Raw genomic sequence first — 20505 nt, forward strand, 5'->3', positions numbered from 1 at the left:
CTACACTTCCCAGCGTGCCTTGCGCTCACACAGCCGCTCTCCACGCCGCGCCCCCGCCGCGGCGCCCGCCGGGAGTTGTAGTTCGCTCGCCGCTGCGCCGCGGCCGGAGCAGCGCCGGGAGGCCGCGCGCTGCCCGGGCGGCCCCGGGCATGGCGGAGGCGGCTCCGTGAGGGGTGAGCGGGCGTGTGACGGGCTCTCCGCGGCGGCGGCTCGGGCGCGGCCGTGTCCTGTGGGGCCGGGAGCCGCCGAGCCCCTTCCCGCGGTGCGTGTGGGCTCCTGCGCGGCTGCTGCGCTCCAAGCGCTCCGTCCTTGCTGCAGCACTAAGGAATAATCTGGTTTTCTTTCCGAGCCGCCTTCCAAGTGTCGTTTCTAACTGCCCTCGAATGTGTTTGCAGCGCCTCGGAAATGACCTCCGGCCGCTGCTCGCCGTCCTCCTTCCGCGTGGCTTTCGCTGACTGTCGCCGCTGCCGCTCCGGGCGCCTCCAAGGTACTCATGAAACCGAAGTCTTAGTTAATAAGAGATCATTTATCTGATAATTACCCCATCGAGGCTTCGTTCATCCTTCCCGCTGCGGTCTCACCGGCAGCTTGCGGTGCTTTTTGCTAACAGATGCTGTTTTGGGGGGTTTTTCCAGCCCTGTGAGCTGATCCCCTCGGGGCTCCGGGGCCGGGGCTCAGCTCCAGCCGTGTGCTGTGCTCCCTGAGGGAGCAGCGTCCTCGTCATGTGCACCCAAACAACTTCAGAATTCGGGCAACTTCGGGATAAAACCATTCGGTTTGGTAATTTGATATTCATGCCCGTTGCCTTCAGTATTCCTGGGACCTTCTGGTGCTGTTCCATTAATGTCGGTGGAACTCTTACTGATGCTTTCTTGCACTGATGGGGAGAACCTGTGTTTTCCCCGCGAAAAAATTAAACCTGGTTTGTGTTAGCGTTCTTGGACGCCCTTTTTGCATCTTTAGCATAATGTCAGAGGAGAAATGTACCAGGAGGAAAGATAAATGTGCTGTGGTGACCATCATCTTTGAAATGAAAATTAGCTTCTTTCTCATTTCCATAATTTTGTCTTCAGGCCCTTTCAGAACTGTAGAGTTTGTTTCATTTGTAATTTTAGCCAGAGGAAGCTTTTCTAGGAATTGGTTTTTAAGGCAGTCAGTGGTGTCTGGATAAATGGTTGTTGCTGATGGATCATGTGAGGGAAGACAGGACCAAGCACACCTCCTGAAAAAGTTCACTTTGCTGTCTGGAGTCAGGCTTTCCTTTTTTTCCCTAAAGAAAAAAGAGGGGGGGTAAAGGCAGGAATTTAAAACGCACCTTGAACTTCTTCCTTTTCTTCCTCCCGCAGCTTAACACAAAGCTAATCACAGCAGGGATGTAAACACTTGTTATTTTCACTAGGAAAACCTTAGCCTTCCCTCGTGTTTGTGGGTTGGCATTGCTTCTTCTTCTGTCAAAAAATCAGATTTTTGTGAGATAACATGAGAGAATAGTGGGAAAATGTGCTGGGGGTGGTTTGGGTAGCAGATTGCAGATCCCCAAAAAGTGGATCTGTGTGAGTACCCTCAGGCTCAGATGTTGCTGCCACCCTGACATCTTCACCCTCTCCTTAATTACACTGTCACTGATTGGCTTTGCTTAAAATTCATTCCCAGCGGAGAGAAGTGACCCAGTTAAGTCTTTGTCCTGCTTTTGATCCCAGTTCTGTGGAGAATAGCACATGGAAAGGTAAATACTGTTCTAGATACTCCTTTTAAAGCAAGGGTTTTTTTCCTGGCTCAAGTTTATTGATTAAACGAGGAAGTTCACTGTTGCTCATGTCAGCTGGTGCTGTCAGAACTTAGATAAAAGTTCTGTGAAGGCTGCAGTGATGTCCCACTGTTGATCATCTTTTGATGTCCCACAATTTTTTTTTTCATCTCTCTGTGCAAGGGTTTGGGCCACCAAACACCATCAAGAAACTTTCTGTGTCAGGTATTTCAAGGTGACACAATGCACATGGTGAAGGAAGTTCTGGTAATTAACAGCAAACTTCCTGTTACAAATGGGGCAGCTGGGCTGTGGAGGGGATTCTGTCCCATTTTCCCAGATTTCTTAGAAACAGGGATAAAGGCATTACCAATTAGCTGTTTATTTATTACCAATTATTATTCAGGTTGCTTTCAAGGTGAAGTCTGTCTTATCTTGCAGTGCAGAAAGAGCTGTAAATGCATTTCCTTGGAAAATTTATCAGGAGTTTTTACAAAATTAGCCTGCACTGTGGTGGATTCTCACACAAAAAGTGCTTTTTTGTTTTCTCTTCAGCAGAGAAGAGCAGCATCTTTGCTATTTAGTGGGCTGCATCTCAGCTCTCCACCTGACTGCTGATAAAATGACTGTGCTCGTGTGCCAGCACAGGTTTTGTGCTCTGGAGCAGTTCGTGGTGCAAGGCAGAGCTGCTGGAGAACATTATCTTTTATTTAGCTTTGCGTAGTGCTTTTATTGGTGTATATTTGGAATTAAATTATTTTATTACTTATTCATGGACACGGGATTGCTTCTCAGTGCCTGGTGGTGGAGGGCTCTGTGAGTTTATTGCTGTTTCTGGCCATGCTGGGCTTAAGTGCCTGAGTGGGGGATGCTGAGTGTTTATATTTTGGTTTTTGCAGCAGCAGAACTGAAAGCCTCACAAGACAGAGATGGCTTTTTCTCTGGAATTTGAATATGGAGGCCACGGGGACAGATGAAGTAGAAAAGATCAAATCAAAGTTTATGTCTGCATGGCACAACATGAAATACAGTAAGTGGAGCAGAGTGTGGTGAGATGTGTCCTCATTAAAAGGAATGGAGTGTTTCTTGTTGACACGAATGGAGTCATAACTAATTAATACTACAAATGCAATATGGCTCTTGTAACAATTTTTTCTTTGATGTTATAAATGAGCCCCACTAAAAAACTTCCTTAGCTTTTAATTTTTTTCAAATAAACCTTGCATAATTTCATTTTAATTTACTTATTTTGGAAACAGTAAATATATTCTGTAAATTAATTTTGATTTGCATAGGCTTTTAAACAGGGATAATATGGAATCATCTGCACAAAGATATATTTTGTTTATAAATGTACTTTTATGGGAAAAAAAAAGGGTGGCGTGTGAGATACAAACCCCACTGAAGAATCTACCCTTGAGTAACATTTTTCCACAGCTGAACATCAGTAATTCATTTATAAGCAACCAGATTTTCAAGTGTGCCCTTTACTAATCTGTCCTTGATTTTTCTGCTTTTCCTTTAGGACTGAGGTTGCTCAGATTTACCACCAGATTTTTGATAAACTTTATTAATCATAGCTGCGTTTTGGAGATGTCTGACAAGATGAAAAGATGCTTTTTTTTCTGCTTTCTTTAAGGCTGTCACATGGCTGAAAGGGAATAGTGGCCATTGCACTTTTTATGGGATTTTTTAATGAGACCAAAACCCAATATCAATGCTTTTTTTTTTATTCTCCTTTCAAAGGTTAGCTTTGGCTTAACCAGATGCTGTTAGCATTTCCTTTTGGAAAGTTCAGTCACAAATTTGTGTTTGTTTTGCATCCGTTTTAGGCTGGGTGTTGAAAACAAAAACTTACTTCAGTAGGAGCTCTCCAGTCTTTCTGCTGGGAAAATGTTACCACTTCAAAACTGAGGGTGAGTCCAGAGCTCTTCACTCATTCCAGTCTTCCTCAGCAGGAATAAAGTATTTTTAATAGTCTAGAAAGACTGGCATTAACATTACCAAATCCAAAATGTTAATATGAAAATCTTAGAAAATACTCATTTAAATGTCCACCTCTAATGCAACCCTTCCCAACCTGCTTTATTCAGATTTTACGCCAAAACCTTGTGATTTCTGTAAAAATTTGTGTTGTAATTTGCATTTAATTTACCATCAGCTGGAGATTTCCTCTCTAAAAACTCCTGATGGAAGCAGTGACAAGGCCTGATCTGGGTCACTGCACCAACACCTCTGTTATCACTTTCCAGTGTGCAGTTTTTTAAGTCTCTCTCTTTATTTGACCATTCACAGTTGGGTGAATTAAGCACTTAGGTGCAGGTCAGTGGTTCCACTGGCACAGTGGTGTCTGCATGGTTCTTGTGATTTTTCCTTTTTTATCTGGCACATTTCTGTTACCTTTGCCTTCCAGTTTTCCTTTGTTGTACTTGAGGCAATTGTGAATTTTTGTAAATTTGTTTTTCTACTAAATCTGATATTTGTTATTTGCTTTCTAATAACAGAAGTGCCATAACAAATTAATTCAAGCTTAACGTGTGCTTTGCCTTGCAGAATCTGGGGAGCTCTCTACAGATGGGTCCAATTTTGATAAGATCAGCACCGAGATTTCGGGGAACGTCGAGGAGTTCCGCAAGGATTTCATTTCTAGGATCTGGCTGACCTACAGGGAGGAGTTCCCTCAGATCAAGGGCTCTGCTTTAACCACAGACTGTGGCTGGGGCTGCACGCTCAGAACGGGGCAGATGCTGCTGGCTCAGGGGCTGATGCTTCATTTCCTTGGGAGGGGTGAGTCAGCAGAGATCTGTGTTTGCATAAGCACAGGCATTCTGTAGAGACCAAAATGGCCTTTTTTTATCCCAAATCTGAAGGGCCAGCTGGTTTTGGTTGTGGGCTCCTCACTCCTGTTGGAATTGTCCCATTGCACAGAGACTGGGCTGTCCTGTTCTTCCATTTCTGAGAACCACAGTGTGCCAAAGCAAACTTCTGTGGAGTTCCCAATATCCAAGTGGGAGTTAACACATCACAAAAGTGTGATCCTCCTATCTGGGTGTTCTTACCCATGCACATGCCCAGTTCTCTGGAAATTTGATTGTTTCTTGAACTCCAGATGTAGGAGTGAGTTCCCCAGCCCATAGCTGTGGGCTATGGCAGAAGTGATGTTCTTTTATCAGTTCTAAAGTTGTCCATTATTGAATTTCTTCTGCTGTTAATATATTGAGTTCCTAGAAGGATTCTAATCTAACTTTAATACATCATTCTCTGTGTGGAAATGTTCACTGTGTCATTCCTTCCCTTCCCCCCGTGTACTTAGAGAGGAACTTCCCTTTTTTCCTTACCACTGTCTGTCCCAAAGTCCTCCCTCAGTCACAGCCAGCTGAAGCTTTAGGAGCTGTGGGACACTTCCTGCTGTCATGGGCTGAGTGTCCATGTCCTCCTCCTTCTTCCAGGCTGAGCCATGTCCTGCAGAGAAGTATTTTAGGTTGGCAGAGTTAAACACCTTTTCTTTCCATCCCATTCCCAGTCCCTTTCATAACAATCATGCATTGCTTGCTTCAGAATGAGCCAAGGCACAGGCCTGAGGCTGCCCGGGGGGGTTGGGAGAACACAGGGCATTGTTTGCTCAGCCACGTGTGGGCTCTCAGGAACACTTCAGCAGAAGATCCTTCTGAAAGCCTGTTTTGATCACACTTTGCCCTGGCTGTGCAGCTCTGATGGAAGCTGGGAGCAAGGTCCCAGCCCAGCTGCAGCACAAAGTCTCCATTCCTGGCAGTGTCAGGACTGAGCTGTGGGATTGGCTCAGTGAATGTGCCTTTGGCTGTAGATATTTAACTCAGAAAACATTCTGAGTTAAATAACTGACTGCACATATCAAAAAGTTTGTAAATACTTCTGCTGAGAACACAAATCCCTTAAATATCACTCTTCTTATACATACATTTAAAGACCTGCCCAGAAGCCTCCCTGTGAGCAGGAGTGTGTAATGGCTCATTTGGAAGTAACCCCAAACAAAAAAAGCCTCAGGTTTCTATCTTTAAAATCCACGGTTCCAAAGAATTCCTTGTGTGTCCCCCTTGTATCCTAATTTGGAAGATGATGGGGTCATTCCAGAGTGCTCTTGTTCCTGTGGCAATCCAAATCCACAGAAAGATGGGGTAGGGATGGTCTTCCTGGGCTGCTTTGCTCCAAACTTGGTCTTCTGACAGCTGGTGAATTATCTTTTGAAAAGCTTTTTATGAGGTTTGGGCAGCTTTGGAAACATATTTAGGTGTTTACAGGAAGTTTTTCATGGCTGTTTACTCTTTTCCCAGAGATGTTTTCGTTCTTGTTTAATGGTGTTGTTTCTGTTAGGAAGCAAAACTTCCCTGAAGTTTCTAGCTGAGATATTTACACTTCCACTGCCATGTGGAATGTTCCAGATACTGCTGAATGTTGTTGTGAATGAGTTTTGATTTTAAATTTGAAGTTTTACTTTGAAATGCCTGTGCTTGAGACACTGGCTGGAGTGTGAAGCTGAGAGCCCAGAACAGCAGGGCCTGTGAGGATGTTCCACTGAGCTGGCTGTGTCGGGAGTACTTGCTGGAATTGGGGGAGAATTCCAGGCATTTTCCTGGGCCTGCTGAACCCCTTTCTGTAGGAGGAGTGCTGTGTGGGATGCATCCATAGGGAAACCATCAGCTAGAAAAGCAGGCTGAAGATACTGAATGATATTTAAACAAGTTTGCCATGTAATCAAAAGGAATTAATGAATTTAGTGAATTAAAAAAACCTGCCTGCCTGTTTTTCTGCTGATCTCCTTTGCCATTTTGCCAGGAAGAAATGTTTGCTTTTACATCAATAATTCCTCAGGTCTGCATGGTTTTTTAATAACTGAAAAATAAGAAGAATTAAGAGGTTTTAAAACCTCTTGTTTGATACGGATAAAAGGTTTTTGGATAGCATTGAAGTAACATTCATGTGTTTAATATGTGAGGGAGTTCTAACCTGTAATCAGGTGTATCTTGTTTATTCAGCTGGCTGGGATGGTCACCAGCAAATCCAAGCAAATCCAAGCAAATCCTGCTCTTCTAGAATTCTTTGTTCACCTGCAACCAGCGACATGTAAAACACACATAATCGCTTTAATGAGCGTGGGGGCCAAAGGGAAGTGCTTTGCTAATTGTGCCATCACATGAATGTTAACATGGCTTTTGCCTTTCTGCTGCAGCCTGGGTGTGGCCAGAAGCCCTGGACATGGACAGCTGTGACTCGGAGTCCTGGACCAGCAGCACCGTGAGGAAGCTCACGGCCTCCTTCGAGGCGTCGCTCACGGCCGAGAGGGACCCCAGGCTGCTGGCCCGGCCCCCTGCCAGCAGGAACTGGGATGTCACCGAGAGGAGGAATGAGGTTTATCACAGGAAAATCATCTCCTGGTTTGGGGACTCCCCCCTGGCAGCCTTTGGGCTGCACCAGCTGATAGAGCATGGGAAGAAGTCGGGGAAGATGGCGGGGGATTGGTACGGGCCCGCCGTGGTCGCTCACATTTTGAGGTAAAACACCTTCAGCTCTCTGCTCCTTTCCTTTGGCACATCACACAGGAGCATTTCTGAGTGTCCTGAGATTGCTTCAGCCTAACTGAGCAGCAAACTGTTCATTATTGGCTTTGTAAAACACCCATATCAGGAGCAGTTTCAGAGCTTTTTCATAGGCAGGAAGGGAAACAGCAGCAGGTGCAGGAATGAATGCTGAGCTTTTCTCAATCCTATTCCAGGAAAAAACACAACATTCCTGTTTTCTTGTACAATCCCAAGTATCTCTCCCAAACCCTTTTAAGTAGAGCTGCATTTAGTGAAATGTTCTAAAAACTAACCACTCTTTCAACCTTGGAACATGCATAACATTAGAGATTTTTTTTTTATACTGTAACCTGGGGGCTGTAATGTACTGATAGTGTAATGAAATGTCAGAGCTAAAATTGATGTTTTCAGCATTTCTTTGCACACATCAAATTCTTGTGAAACTGTAAATGTATGGGACTATTAATATTATAATTATATCCCAGTAAAAGTAAAGGGTCTGTGACATTCAGCGTGGTTAAAAAAAAGTCGAAAGTCAAATTTCTCCATAGTATGAGCCTTGATACCCAGTTCTTTGAATGTTTTGGGTTTTTTTTGTAGTCTTACATGTTTATTTTTTTAGTGGATTCCAGTTTACCTATAAACTAAATCACTAATAAATCATTTAAGCAGCAGAAGGCAAAGTTCATGCATTTATATATTTTTATATATATAAAAATAGAAGAATTTGATATTTAGTGTAAATGTTATGTTAATCTGAAGTGCAGCTGTACTGAAATAATCAGGTGTGCATCCGTGCAGATGCAAATAGGGATGTAGGAGTTTAGCATTTTTAATGTGTTTTATTCTACTTTTTTCTCATGATGGAAGCAGTCAGAAATTTTTGCTTGCTTTAATGAATTATCTATTAAATTATTTGTGTCCCTAATGGGAGCAGAGAGGATTTGGTGCAGTTACACTCACCACAACCCCAGGGGTGATTTCCAGCCCTGCAGAGGTTTCCTTTGCTGGATCTTTGTCTCTTGCAGCAGCACTGACAGTGTACAGCTCCCTCATAACTTGGGAATGCCTGCATTCAGCCACTCCTCAAAAGAGAGTGGGGAATGAAGGGAGAGTGACCCTGTAATGCAGGTGTGTCTTTGAACTCAAAGGTAAATCCTGCATTTTGAACAGTTCCCTTTCTTTGCAAATGTTGTCCCTGATAAATGACCATGGTTCTGACTATCAACAGGGATTTCATTTTACTTTTTAGCTCTGTTACTCTGACTCTTTTGAGGAGAGTCTAATATTGTAATTATCTTTCTGAAAGTTGTGGTGAAACTTTATTTCCAGGTGCTAATTAGTGGCTTGTTATATGAACTGAGGTCAAATAAAGGGATCTAATGAGTTGAAAATAGTATTTTTGTCAGCAAACTTAGCCTTTATCATCAATATACATGACAGAAAATAGTTATAAACAGAAAGAAATAAAGTAATGAACATGAATTTCATTATAAGTTTGTGGGATTTGGGGCCTGGTTTTGTTTCATTATTTCTCCTAAATAGCCAGACATTGTCATCTTGGCTTGGGAAAAACGTGGTGCCAAGACATCCATGGAAGATACAGGCTGGATCTTGGTTATTTCTTATTTTTCACTGTTTAAAAACAAGTAAAAAATCCCACCCCACCACCTGTGTTTATCAGGAAGGGAAGATGTCTTGAATTAAACAAAATAACTCCTATAAAAACTGAAACAATCAAAAACTATCACAAATAATTAAAATCAACCTGTTTCTAAAAAACCAAAATAATGGTTTTTTATTGTTATTTTTTTAATGAATGGTAAGTTAAATAGTTTTGTGTTTGTACTTAGAAAAGCTGTTGAAGAAGCAAGAGACCCTGAGCTGCAAGGAGTAACAGTCTACGTTGCCCAGGATTGTACAGGTAACTGTGATTTTGTAGATTTTTGCAAACATTTTAAGTGCTTTTTATGCTTTTCAGTTAGCACTTAACAATAGAGGCTTAAAGGGAAAAAAATCCCAATGAGGTGGATCCACAAAACTGAGATTATGTAGACAAAGGGGCTCTTGGTATGTGCAGATTGTTCATTGCTGGTTTGGTATTTTATAGTGGAATTCCAAATCAGCAAATCAGTTATTGCCTCTTTTCCTTTTACATGTAGATGTTTCTGTTAGTTGGAAGCTTTCAAGTTTTAATTATTTCTTTCAGAAGTTTATATGCAGCAATAAATATTTATTGGCTTTCTCCTGACCTACCCCTTCTGCATTTCCTTGGCATTGCAACTCTGCAGCAGCAATTCCCATTCCACAAAATATTGCTGGGAATGAGGAGGCTCAGCCCTGGTTCTGAGTCACCTGGGTGTTGAGTTTTATTTTTTTTTCCCTTTAAGGTTGGGGTTAATCTATGAGATGGTATTTTTTGTTTGGATTTAGATGATTATTAGTTCTTATTTATATTACAGTCTTATAAATTGTGTAGTACTGTAATTGTAAGTACTATAGAACTTTAACAATTTTTAAATTGAGTTTTATCTCTCCTTTTGTAAGGTTTTAAAGGATAAATTGTCTAATTAAGAAATTATACTTAAATTATTTTTACTTTTAACTTAATAACTAACTAGCTGTACCTTGTAATGTGGACTTTCGTTTATCTAATTACACAATATTACTTAAAGTCATGAAGAAGAAGGTGAAGGACTAGTTACTGTTCTAAAACTTCTATCTTGATATATATATGTATATATAGTACTATATTCTAAAACTTTAAGTTTATCACAGTGTGGTATTGCACACTTCTATTTAAACTACATACCTATAATTCTAGTTCTATAATTCAATTTTGGAAGCCTTCTCCATGGCTTTAGCTTAAATGCAGTGTTCTCTTGGGGGTCAGTGCCTGTCAGCACAGAAAGCCCAAAATTCTCAGCACCCAGGGCTCCAACACCTGGGCTGTGTTTTGGGAGGACAGCAAGGTTTGCAGGGGCAGTTTGCAGTTCTAGTTTGTCACACTGTGATGCCACGTTGCAGGTGTGTCTGTAAACCTGGAGGTTCTGTTTGAAATCTGAATATTTCTGTGTGTCTCAGTCTACAGCTCGGATGTTATTGACAGGCAGTGCTCTCTTGTGGATTCTGGGAAGGCAGGCACAAAAGCTGTAATTATTCTGGTTCCTGTGAGACTCGGTGGGGAGAGAACAAACACAGACTACCTGGAGTTTGTAAAGGTATGAAATGAGAGTTCAATCATTTTTCAAAGAGTAGCACAAGGGGATATGAAAAGCAGCTTCACGAGGGTGATTCTCCCCATTAAATGTGTGGTGGGGATTTTACAGTTGAAGGTTGTAAAGTTTGACTTTACAGATTTGAAATTTCCCTATTACAAGATCAGACATAATTGCAGAGCACATGATGTCCCTTGGTAAAGCAGTGATAACTGTCCTGCTCCTCCAGCAGCCACCTGAAAAGACATTAATGCAGTGCCTCAAATTACAAATGGTAATTTAATCTAGCAGGACTCTAATAGCATATGTAACTAAGGATCAGGCAGCATTTTAAAATATAGATACACTCCATTCCTTGCTCTGATTCTTATTTTCTTAAATAAGAAAATGGTTCAAATGGTTTTAAGTTGTTGCCTGTCTGTTCTTCCCATTTTCTTTTGTCTCTTTGTTCCCATGGAATTATTTGATTTTTTTATTCACTCCTTGAATTGTTTTTTCCCTGTCTGGATGAATGTTTCTGAGCATGGTGGTACAGGAGTAGCAAGCAGTAACCACAATAAAAATGAGCTGGAAAAAAGGCAAACTCAAGGGGAAGGCAGAGGGGGAAGGTCTGTGCTGTGGTTTTGTCAGCAGAGGTTCTGCAGACAGCTGAGGATGTGCTGTAATCCTGCCTCTTGCTCCTCCTAGGGAAGGGCTCGTTCTCTTAGCCCTGCTGCTTTTATTTCATTTTCCATCTCCTCTTGATCTGTCTTTAAGTTTTGGGTTCATTTTTCATTTACCTCAGTGTAGGAGCACAGACGAAGGCTGAGAGTCTGTAACATGATTTATTTTGGGGCTGTCTCTTCACTGTAACATTTCAGGAAAACATTTTGATTTTTACTGGCATGGGAAGATGGACTGGTGAAGACCTATAAGTTATGAACTTAAATTGTTATTAAAATTTTCCCTGATTATTTTCCTTACGTTTTCAGACAGTTGGTTTGGGAAAGTTTCAGTTTTTAGCTGGCTGCACTGAGTGATTCCTGCTGCTCCCTTGCCAAGGCTGCTGCAGCCTGATGGAGGCTGAGATAAGAGGGCTCTCAATTGCCTGAATCAGTCACTCCAGTGTCTGCTCCCAAGAAGTGACCACATTTCTTGGGAGTCTGGCTTTAAGTTAAAAATGCAGATTTTAGAATGTAGCACAAGAGGTAATTTCTACAAAGGGTTTTATATTTATGGGTGAAAATTGATAAATTTTTTATATTCACTTTTTCAAGAAGCTTGCCATAGATTAAACAGTTATCCATTACTCTGAGCAGCTTTGCTCCCTCTCTGCTCTGCCCTCCTTGGCTCTTGGAGCCTTTGCCTCTGATCTACCTGAATGTTCTGTGATGCTCAGAGCATTTGCTAATGAAACCTCCTCCTTTATATTTTAAAGAAGTTTTCTAAGAAAACCTTCTTGTTTGTATTTTAAATAAGCATCAATTCCTTACCCTGTGTAAACCATGCTGGATTTGACTCTGTAGCATCTCAGGGAAGGTTTTTAAGTGACTTTATCCTTGTCTAACCAGGGAAGATTTTCTCTTGAGAAGCCTTGTTGTTAGTAGTGTGACAATGTTAATCTTTTTGTTGAAAGAAAAATTCCCTTCTTACTCTTAGTAATGTCCTCTTCCCAAAAGTTCTGCCTTCAGAAGGTTCTGGTTCCTGTGCCCCCCAGGCCAGCTCCTGGGGCCTGGCTGTTGTGTGTTTCAGCTGTGGGGCAGCTGGTTTTGGAGCTGGACCTTGTAATCAATTCCTTTTAACTTCAGCTGGCATTTCTGGCCAGGATGTAAAAGCTGATGCTCTGGCCAGGCTTGTCCATTTGAGTGCAAAAGGAAGAGAGTCCCCAGGGGCACAGGATGTAAATAAATGTGTGTGAAAGCTGGAAATCTCAATACTTGGGGATGTTTGGACTGAGGAACTGAGTGCTCAGTGTGTGACATGATATTTTGTCTCCCCCCCAAAAACATGTGGCTGTCTCATGGGAAGGGAGGATTTTCCCTGGAATATCTGCTGGTGTGGTTTCACTTTGGTCAAGCCCCAGGAAGTCATGGAGTCAATCTTTAAAAAAAAAACCAAAACTATTTGCCTAAAAGAGCAAAAAGCAAATATTTTAATTCAGTTTAATACTTTGGTAATCTGAATGATTCCCTGTTCTTGTTGTAGGGAATTTTAAGCCTGGAGTACTGTGTTGGCATCATTGGTGGCAGACCCAAGCAATCCTATTACTTTGCTGGATTCCAAGGTTAGTGTTTGAGTGTGTTATGTCTCCTCAGTATTTTTTTCTCTCAGAGTAGGAAGTTAATACTGAAGCAGTGGGAAATAGCGTGATTAAAATAGTAAAATGAGTACCTTATTAATTCATCACATCTCCCCAAGTCCAGCCATTTGTCATTTACCCCACGGAGTAATTGGATTCTGTAAAATGTACATTTAATTTCCCTTGTTGCATAAACAAGGCATAATTTATCTGTTTCACCAAACTTGAGGAGCGTTTGCTGTTCCTGCCTGGCAGTTCTTATTTAGGTATTTACTCTCTCCTGCTTTAAGTGGTGTTAGTTGATGCCTAAATGACAAGCAATATATTCTTGCTGTCAGGATGAAGCAGGGCGATACATTTTTCATATGCAAACTCCAGAATATAATTGTGTGTTTGTAAAAGTAATTTTATCACCAAAAATTAAATGACAGTTTCATCACTTTATAAAAATTCTGCTTATACAAGCATATTTGATTATGCAAAAGTTAATCTGTCCTGCAAAAACCTATGCTTCAGTCAATGAGTATCAGCCTGGCAAGCAGTTACTCACTGGCTTTTTTTCCAGCTGTTCTGCATAGAAATTGGATTGTAAGCAGTGTAATAATAAGGTGTTTTTTGAATTACTTGTCTTCTGTTTTGTCCTTGCAGATGACAGTTTGATTTACATGGATCCTCATTACTGCCAATCTTTTGTAGATGTCAGCATAAAGGATTTCCCTCTTGAGGTACTATGGATATAGAGCTGGCACTGTTTTCTTCCCATATGAATCAAACACTAATTATTTAGAGCTGTTCTAGCTAGCTGCAGCTTTATGGTTTTACAGTTACATGTTATTTATCAATGTCCTGCCCTTCTTTATAGGCCTATAATCAACAAAAATGACCAGAGGTTAAATCTCAATATGGAGGTTTAATTTTTACTTCATTAATCTTCATCTGTTTTCTTTTTAATGATCATAAAATCTCCAAAATAGATGATCACTTCATTTAAGTGATTTTCCATCAAAGAAAATAGATTATATTTGTAGATCTTAAACCTGTTTGGGTTTGGGGTTGATAGTTTCTCTTTCTGGGTTTTTTTGTTTGTTTGTTGTTTTTTTTTTTAATTCAAATTACAAGCAACATCAGGGAGAATTCCTGTGGTATTCAATAGCAGGAGCCTGGAAATAGAGGGAGCTAAAGGCGGTGATTAGAGAGCTCAATTTACAGCTGTCCTGGGAAAACATTGCCAGCTGCAAGGAAGTGCTCAGTGGCCTCAGCACTCAGTCACATCCTCAGGGCCATCCGCACAAACTCTCCTTGCTCTTGTGCCCAACTTCAGGTGAACTTCCAGCAGCTCTTGGCTCATCCTGAGGGGCATCCACAGCCAGGGCAGCAGCAGCTGCTCCAGAACAGAGCTGGAGCAAAATGGTGTTCAGGAGAACTGGTCATAGATAAATAAAAAATCTCAAAGGCCCTTCACAGGGCTGGTGTCAAATCCTTAAAGCAAACACTTCATGTTTTCCATGATTTATGCTTAACAGAATGCTTGAGTTAGCATGTTACATAATACAGAAGTGAAGATTCTCTAGGAAATGAGAAGGTTCCGGATGGAGCAGAAGAACACAGCAGCAAAATGGGTCAGCAGATACCCAGGCAGGAAGTTTGCTGTGTTCAGAGATGCCTTTAGGTTTGCCCTGTTGAGATGCTGGAGAAGAGCTGGTGAGTGCCAGCTCTGCCTGGGATGATCACCCAGCTCCTTCCCCGTTATCCTCACAACTGTGTTTTGCTCCAGTGCCCCCTAAGATTTTACAGTTTGGGAAAAACCACAAAAGGTGGAAGAGCACAGAGCAGCAGAGCTGAAGTGAATTCCTTAAGGTCCTGCTGTGGCCAAGCTACAAAAACACATCTTTTGGGTTCTGTTCCTATGACTCAGCCTCAAAATTGTGCTGCAGACTGGCATTAATCTGAATTTCTAAATAATACCACGGTTTTAGACTGTGTTTGGAAGGTATGCAAGCTGCCAGCTTGGCTTGATCTCATCCTAATGCTTTCCTGCAGACGGAAAATAGATTGCAATTTAATGCTTGCTGCATTTAATAGTATTATATCTTTGTCCAGAAATGTCAAAAGTAAACAGAAATTGCTTTCTTAGTGTGGATAGTTGCTTGTTAGATTTATCTGTAGGGAGTATTTTCAAAATTGACAAATTGTCCAGAATAAGTTGGAAATCAATCCACTCTGTATTGGCTTCCAGCATCCATTTGTTTGGAGGAATGGGGAAAAAAAATCCTCCCCACTTCTCTTTGTTGTGCAGTGATTTGTGCAGCATTAAACCTCCTGCACAACTGTAGGGAAAGGTTTGCTGCTGCAATGGGATGTGGAAGGCAGGATTTGTTTTTTTAATTTTTTTTTAAGTACATTTGATAACTCAGGAATTAATATTAAAAATACAATTGCTGTTTATGAAAAAGGTGAGGAGAAAAAGCAGTGACTAAATCAATCTTGCTGAAATAGCCCTAATCATCTTGGTGGATATTTTTTAGCAGAGGTTTTACAGAAATACCTCTCGGGTTTGTAATCACCAGGAAAGAACAATATATTTTATTATGTAAAACTGCTGCAGGGATGGTTACACTCGGATTTGGGAACCAGTGCTGTCTTCTGTGGATTGATTTTTGTGATTAGCAAAAAAAGGGATTTAATAGAGGGAGGATGATGGGTCACCCTCTGTGTTAGAGGCAGAGTGGAGGGGACTGGCTCCCTCTGAGGAAATAATTGCAGTTACTGGACAAAGAGCTTCACCACCACTGCAGTTCCTGTAATAAATAACCACAGAATCAGGGCAGATGGGATATACTTATTTTTTCCCTCATAAACTGAGTGAGGAGCGTGGGGAAGGGGGTTTTGTGTTTGTTTTCTCTTACAGCAGGGCTGCTGAAAGTATCAGCCCACAGCACTGGCGGGGCAGCATCTGTCAGGGAAAGAGATTTCATGTGAGGAAAAACCCATTTGTAAAGCAGGGCATGTTTGGTTTTTCCCTACTTGTGGATCATTGTAATATGGTTTTGCTTTTGTGTGTTTTGTGGGTTTTTGAGCCCATTTCATTTACTGAAGGAAAATGCATGAGGTTGGTTTATTCCATTATGTCTCTTTTATGGAGGCTGGGGGAGGGAAGGGGCACTGGGCAGTGGTAGTAAAGCAGTAAGATAGTGCAAAAGCTGTTACAAATTCAATTTGCAGAAGAGCATTCACCTTCTCTGCCTTGGGAATATTCATAAAGTATTGCTGGGAGCAGCAGAGCTGTGACAGATTCCAAACTAACCTGGTGTGTGGGGAAGTTTGGGAATGCAGCCTGAGCAGCAGGAGGTTTTACACCGCTGGGGAAGGGTGGAATCACTTGGATATTTGGGGGGGGGTTGGGAGAAATCACTTCCAAAGTCTGTGCTGGGGTTTAATTCAGGGGATTGGATGGTTTAAAGCTGAAAAGTAAACCCATGGATCTGTGCCATTCCTGACTGTAACCGTGTTTTGTGTTTTTGCATTGGGAAACTTGCAGTCATTCCACTGTCCTTCTCCCAAAAAGATGTCCTTCAAAAAGATGGACCCGAGCTGCACGATAGGATTTTACTGTAGGACCGTGCAGGACTTCGAGAAGGCTTCTGAAGAAATCACCAAGGTAGGTGCTGAGTCCCCAGATCCATCCCTCAGCAGGGTGTGGGGACGGGAGGAGAAGCAGCTCGCCCCTCTCGGCAGCCCCGATTCTCTTTGGCGTTTGTCGCTGCCGTTGCCGTGCCAGCAGCGCAGCTCGGCGCTCATCCCAGCGGCTTTTCCCGGAGGGAGGCCGGGCTGGGCTGGGCTGCGGGAGCGGGGCTGGCGCCGGCCGGGCCCACGAGGTGGCACTCGTGAAGTGGCCATGTCCCCTCCAGCCCGGCCCGGGAGCCCGGGGAGATGCTGGGGGGAAGGGAGGGGTTGGAGCAACCCCAAATTGTTCATTATTTCTCCCTAGCACAAGGGGCTTCTCCTGCTGGAAGTTCAGGGCTCTGAGCTCCACGGAGCAGGTGCCACCCAGCAAATCTGTCTGACTCCATCCTTCCCCTGGAAAAACTGCTCGGGATTCATTTAGGTCCCACTGGAATCAAGGCTTTTTCTCCTTAGTTAGTCCAGTGTGTGAGGGTGTGAAATGCAGCATCATCTCTGCTCTGTGTTCGGTGGGTTCAGAAAATGCTCTGTGAAAAGGATGCAGCAGCAGATGGGCTCAATGTTAGTATTCCAACCACAGCAGCACAAGGAGTTAATGTTTGTCCAGCACTTGGAATGTCATGAGAAGTGGTATGAGTACTACAGCCAAAAAAGCATTTTTTTAACTTTATGCTGATTATAATAAATAGATACCGATTGTTGCTGAAGTTGTTTCTTTGATTCTTACCCTGAGAGGTAGAAAAGAGATTTCATGAAACAGAAGTTCCTAAGCAGCAGATCCATGGAAAGTTTAAATAGTGAAGTTTCTGTTCTTCCATCTTTTCCTGTTCTGTCACATAGAATGTTGTAACATGGTAGGAAAAAATCTCATTACAAAATCAGTTCCACCAGAAGTTATCTTTTTCCTATTTCTGTTATTTCAAGTTTGGGATTAAGTACAGTTTTTTCCTGAACACAATTTGTGAAAATACTCTTGACTGATCCAAGTGTTGGAATTATTATCCTGGTGTCTTAGAAGCTCTTTAATATTAGTGACATTATTTTCTAGAAATACTTTTCAGGCAGTGTCAGTTTCAAAAGAGGGGAAAGTTTGGATACAGGGACAATGTCAGAAACATTCTATCCATTGATCTTGCAATCCTTCCTTCACTTCCTTTGTGTTTTCCTTCTCTTCCTTTATTTTTCCCTTTGTTTGCAATTGTAGTGTGGTAATTCTTGAACCATAAAGCTCAGTGCATTCCTTGTGTGCCCTGTGAGGGCTGAACTAAAGAATCCAGGTTGTGCCTGCTTTTTTGGGTAATAAGAGTTGTGAGAGAAGATTTAGCTTTAATACTTGAGGATAAACATTATGGGCCTCATAAACATACAAGGACATTTAGAGACAGATAAATTAGGGCATCAGAACTGAGGCCCAGGTGGGGTGATGGGTGCAACTCTATCCAAACCATATTCAGGCTCCCCTCTGGGAGTTGTTTCCCTATCCAAGCCCATGCCAGAAAATAAATAATCCCTTGGGATTATCACAGAGCTGCACCTGCCTGTCTGTGGCCCAAATGTAGCAGAGATGAGAGAAGAACTGGAGCTGAGGGAGGGATAGGCATGGACTCAGCACCAAGAGTTCTTGTTGCAGTGACAACAGTGACAGTGTAACACAGAAATACTGAAAATATCACAGAAACACTGATTTTATCAATAAACTCCTTTAGCTATCACTGTAATGCTGTCTCAAGGAAACTTGCAAGAGTTTCAAATTCTCTGTGGTCACTGTTGAGAGGAGGTGTGATGAGAGTTACACACATCTTGACCAGGTTTCACTGGACTTTGGTTAGGTATTTCCTTGCCCAGTTCCTCTGTTTAGGGTTTCCTCACCTCCCTCAGTTGTGAAAATGGAAGTTTCAGTAGAGCTGAACACAGACAAGGCAGTGGAACCCCAGGATTTTACTGGGATTGATTTTTTTTTCTTACTTTTTAAATGCCCCCTCAACCCCTGACAGTCATTTTTTAAATAGTTCTTACTGTTTAAAGATCTCTTTGGGGATTTTTTACTGTTTTAGACTGATTGTTCTCCTGAAATGGTGCTCAGTGATTTTTAGTTCTTCACAGTGTGTATCTCTAGTCTGATGTAGTTCTGCAGCCACTGCAACACTGGGCTGGTTTTTCCCAAGCAGGTAGGAAAAAGTAAAACAAATTAAAAAGTAAATCAGTGGACAAAACACCCTGAAAGGCTGAAATGTCTTTCAGTATTTAGTGGGGTTTTATCTGCTCTTAAAGATGTTTTGCTGATCTGTTTCAGTATTTATCATTCCCCACACCCCCTTCCTCCATGCTCAGTTTTCTTATTTATAAAGAAAAGATTTTGGGCCCCCTGGTTCCTTGTGGCTGTCACCAATCTGGTTTGAGCCACGTGTTCCTGACTGCCTTATTTACATTGGTGAATGTGTTTGAACTTCTAATAAAAACACTGAATATTGCACCTGCTGATTCTACAGTAAAAATCCCCCCAGGATGCACAGTAGCTGCAGAATTCACACCTGGGCTTGAGGAGACCCTTATGGTCATTAACTATTTTGTAGAGGTTTTTATCTTCTGTCTTTTATCCTTTTATCTTTCTCTTTGTTGCACTGAGTGTGACAGCACATACAGGTGATCTGTGTGCTCAGAAACAGGGATAGGCAGGAAATCAGCAGCTACCTGAGAAAGGAAATATAGGAGGGGGAAATGTTTAGATTGTGCAATGCTTTTGTCTAATGAGATAATTAAAATAATGCATTTTTTACTTGGCAGTCATCAGCAGGTGAATATCTGTGCTTGCTGTATTTCTTCATTTCCAATTAATGTTTTATCTGGTTTGTTTTGCATTATAGATGCTGAAATCTTCATCCAAGGAGAAATATCCCCTGTTTACTTTTGTCAAGGGTCATTCTAGAGACTATGACTTTGCTTCCAGTCCACTCCATGAAGAAAATGACCTTTTCTCCGAGGATGAGAAGAAAAGACTGAAGAGATTTAGTACAGAGGAGTTTGTCTTGCTTTGAGGACGTTTTACACGAGAGCATCGGCAGCTGTCCAGGAGAACACTTGCCTTTTAACTATAAAAAATGTACCTGAATTCCTCCCCCAAAAAGGCAAGCCTGTACTGAAATTGGTCTATTTTCATAAAGATGATAATGTTTTATATGTTAAAAGTCTTTAAGATGTCAGTTACTAATGTATGTACTAATTATTTTTGCTCACTGCTGGCTGGAGGAGTGTCTGTGTGTTGTGGTAGTGAAGGGAGATGCTTTGCTCAGAGCCTGCAAAGCCTGGCCAGTCCCTCAATGCCAGCCTGTGCCCTCCTGTGCTGCCATTCCAGGCCACTCCTGGGCAGGGCTGCCTTTGCCAGGGATGCACATCCAGTTGTTCCTGTCTGCAGCACAGCTGGAGTTGTTCCTGTGGGAAGGGGACAAGTCCCAGCTGTGTGGCCCTGCCAGCTGTGCTGCCACCCTGCCACCATCCAGAGCAGCTCCTGCTGGAAGGGTGAGGTTGATGGATCAGGAGTCCCTGTCACTGGCAGTCCTGCCATAATTATATAGGCTGAATTGGGAGTTAAGATACTATTTAGCAGTATGACTTTCTAATGGTTTCTCATTAAGCTTGCTTTGGAGCCTTAATATGAGGAGTGAAGATAAAGTATTACCTTTCCCCACAATTTTTAAAGGTTATACTATTAATATTAACTGCAACCAATCAAAGCAGCTGGAGACAATTATTAGAAGAGAGCAGTGTTTGTTTCCTGTTTCAGCTACCATAATGGTGAGGCTTCTCCTGCCAGAGCAGCTTTTAAATCAAAGCAAATAGGGGTGGATGTAGAAAATTCTGGGCTGTGATGATTTTTTGTTTTGATACGTGTTGTTGCTGTACAAATGATTACTTGGTGGTGTGTGTTCTCAGATTGCAAACAAATGTACAGAAATAGTTTCATGTTTTAACAAAGTAAATACAATATTTAAAAAACCATATTAACGCTGCTTGGGAAATAAAAGAGGT

General features: G+C 42.0%; 1 protein-coding gene and 1 long non-coding RNA gene across 5 annotated transcripts in view; one reads left to right on the top strand and one right to left on the bottom strand.

Annotated features, from left to right (window-relative positions):
• The first annotated feature begins 17 nt into the window (after window positions 1–17).
• ATG4C (autophagy related 4C cysteine peptidase) lies at window positions 18–19691 on the top strand. Of its 4 annotated transcripts, none has more exons than XM_064429114.1 (12): window positions 18–173; window positions 396–487; window positions 2647–2777; window positions 3580–3663; window positions 4301–4534; window positions 6954–7275; window positions 9156–9226; window positions 10387–10523; window positions 12705–12783; window positions 13447–13523; window positions 16337–16456; window positions 19344–19691. In XM_064429114.1, exons 3-12 carry the CDS (start codon window positions 2702–2704, stop codon window positions 19512–19514), a joined length of 1371 nt encoding a protein of 456 aa, XP_064285184.1. In that variant the 5' UTR covers window positions 18–173; window positions 396–487; window positions 2647–2701; the 3' UTR covers window positions 19515–19691. The 4 variants fall into 4 exon arrangements, with proteins under 4 accessions (XP_064285184.1, XP_064285185.1, XP_064285183.1 ...); XM_064429115.1 differs by having other exon boundaries at window positions 63–262; XM_064429113.1 differs by having other exon boundaries at window positions 63–487.
• The window catches only part of LOC135305443 (uncharacterized), a 162823-nt gene continuing 146762 nt past the window's right edge, over window positions 4445–20505 (bottom strand). Inside the window, exons 9-10 of the long non-coding RNA XR_010366616.1 lie at window positions 6731–6831; window positions 4445–5209 (exon numbers count right to left, since the gene is read on the bottom strand). This is a non-coding gene — a long non-coding RNA (uncharacterized LOC135305443). The remainder of the gene's footprint in view (window positions 5210–6730; window positions 6832–20505) is intronic.

Source organism: Passer domesticus, chromosome 7 (assembly GCF_036417665.1).
Source record: "Passer domesticus isolate bPasDom1 chromosome 7, bPasDom1.hap1, whole genome shotgun sequence".
Lineage (NCBI taxonomy): Eukaryota > Metazoa > Chordata > Aves > Passeriformes > Passeridae > Passer > Passer domesticus.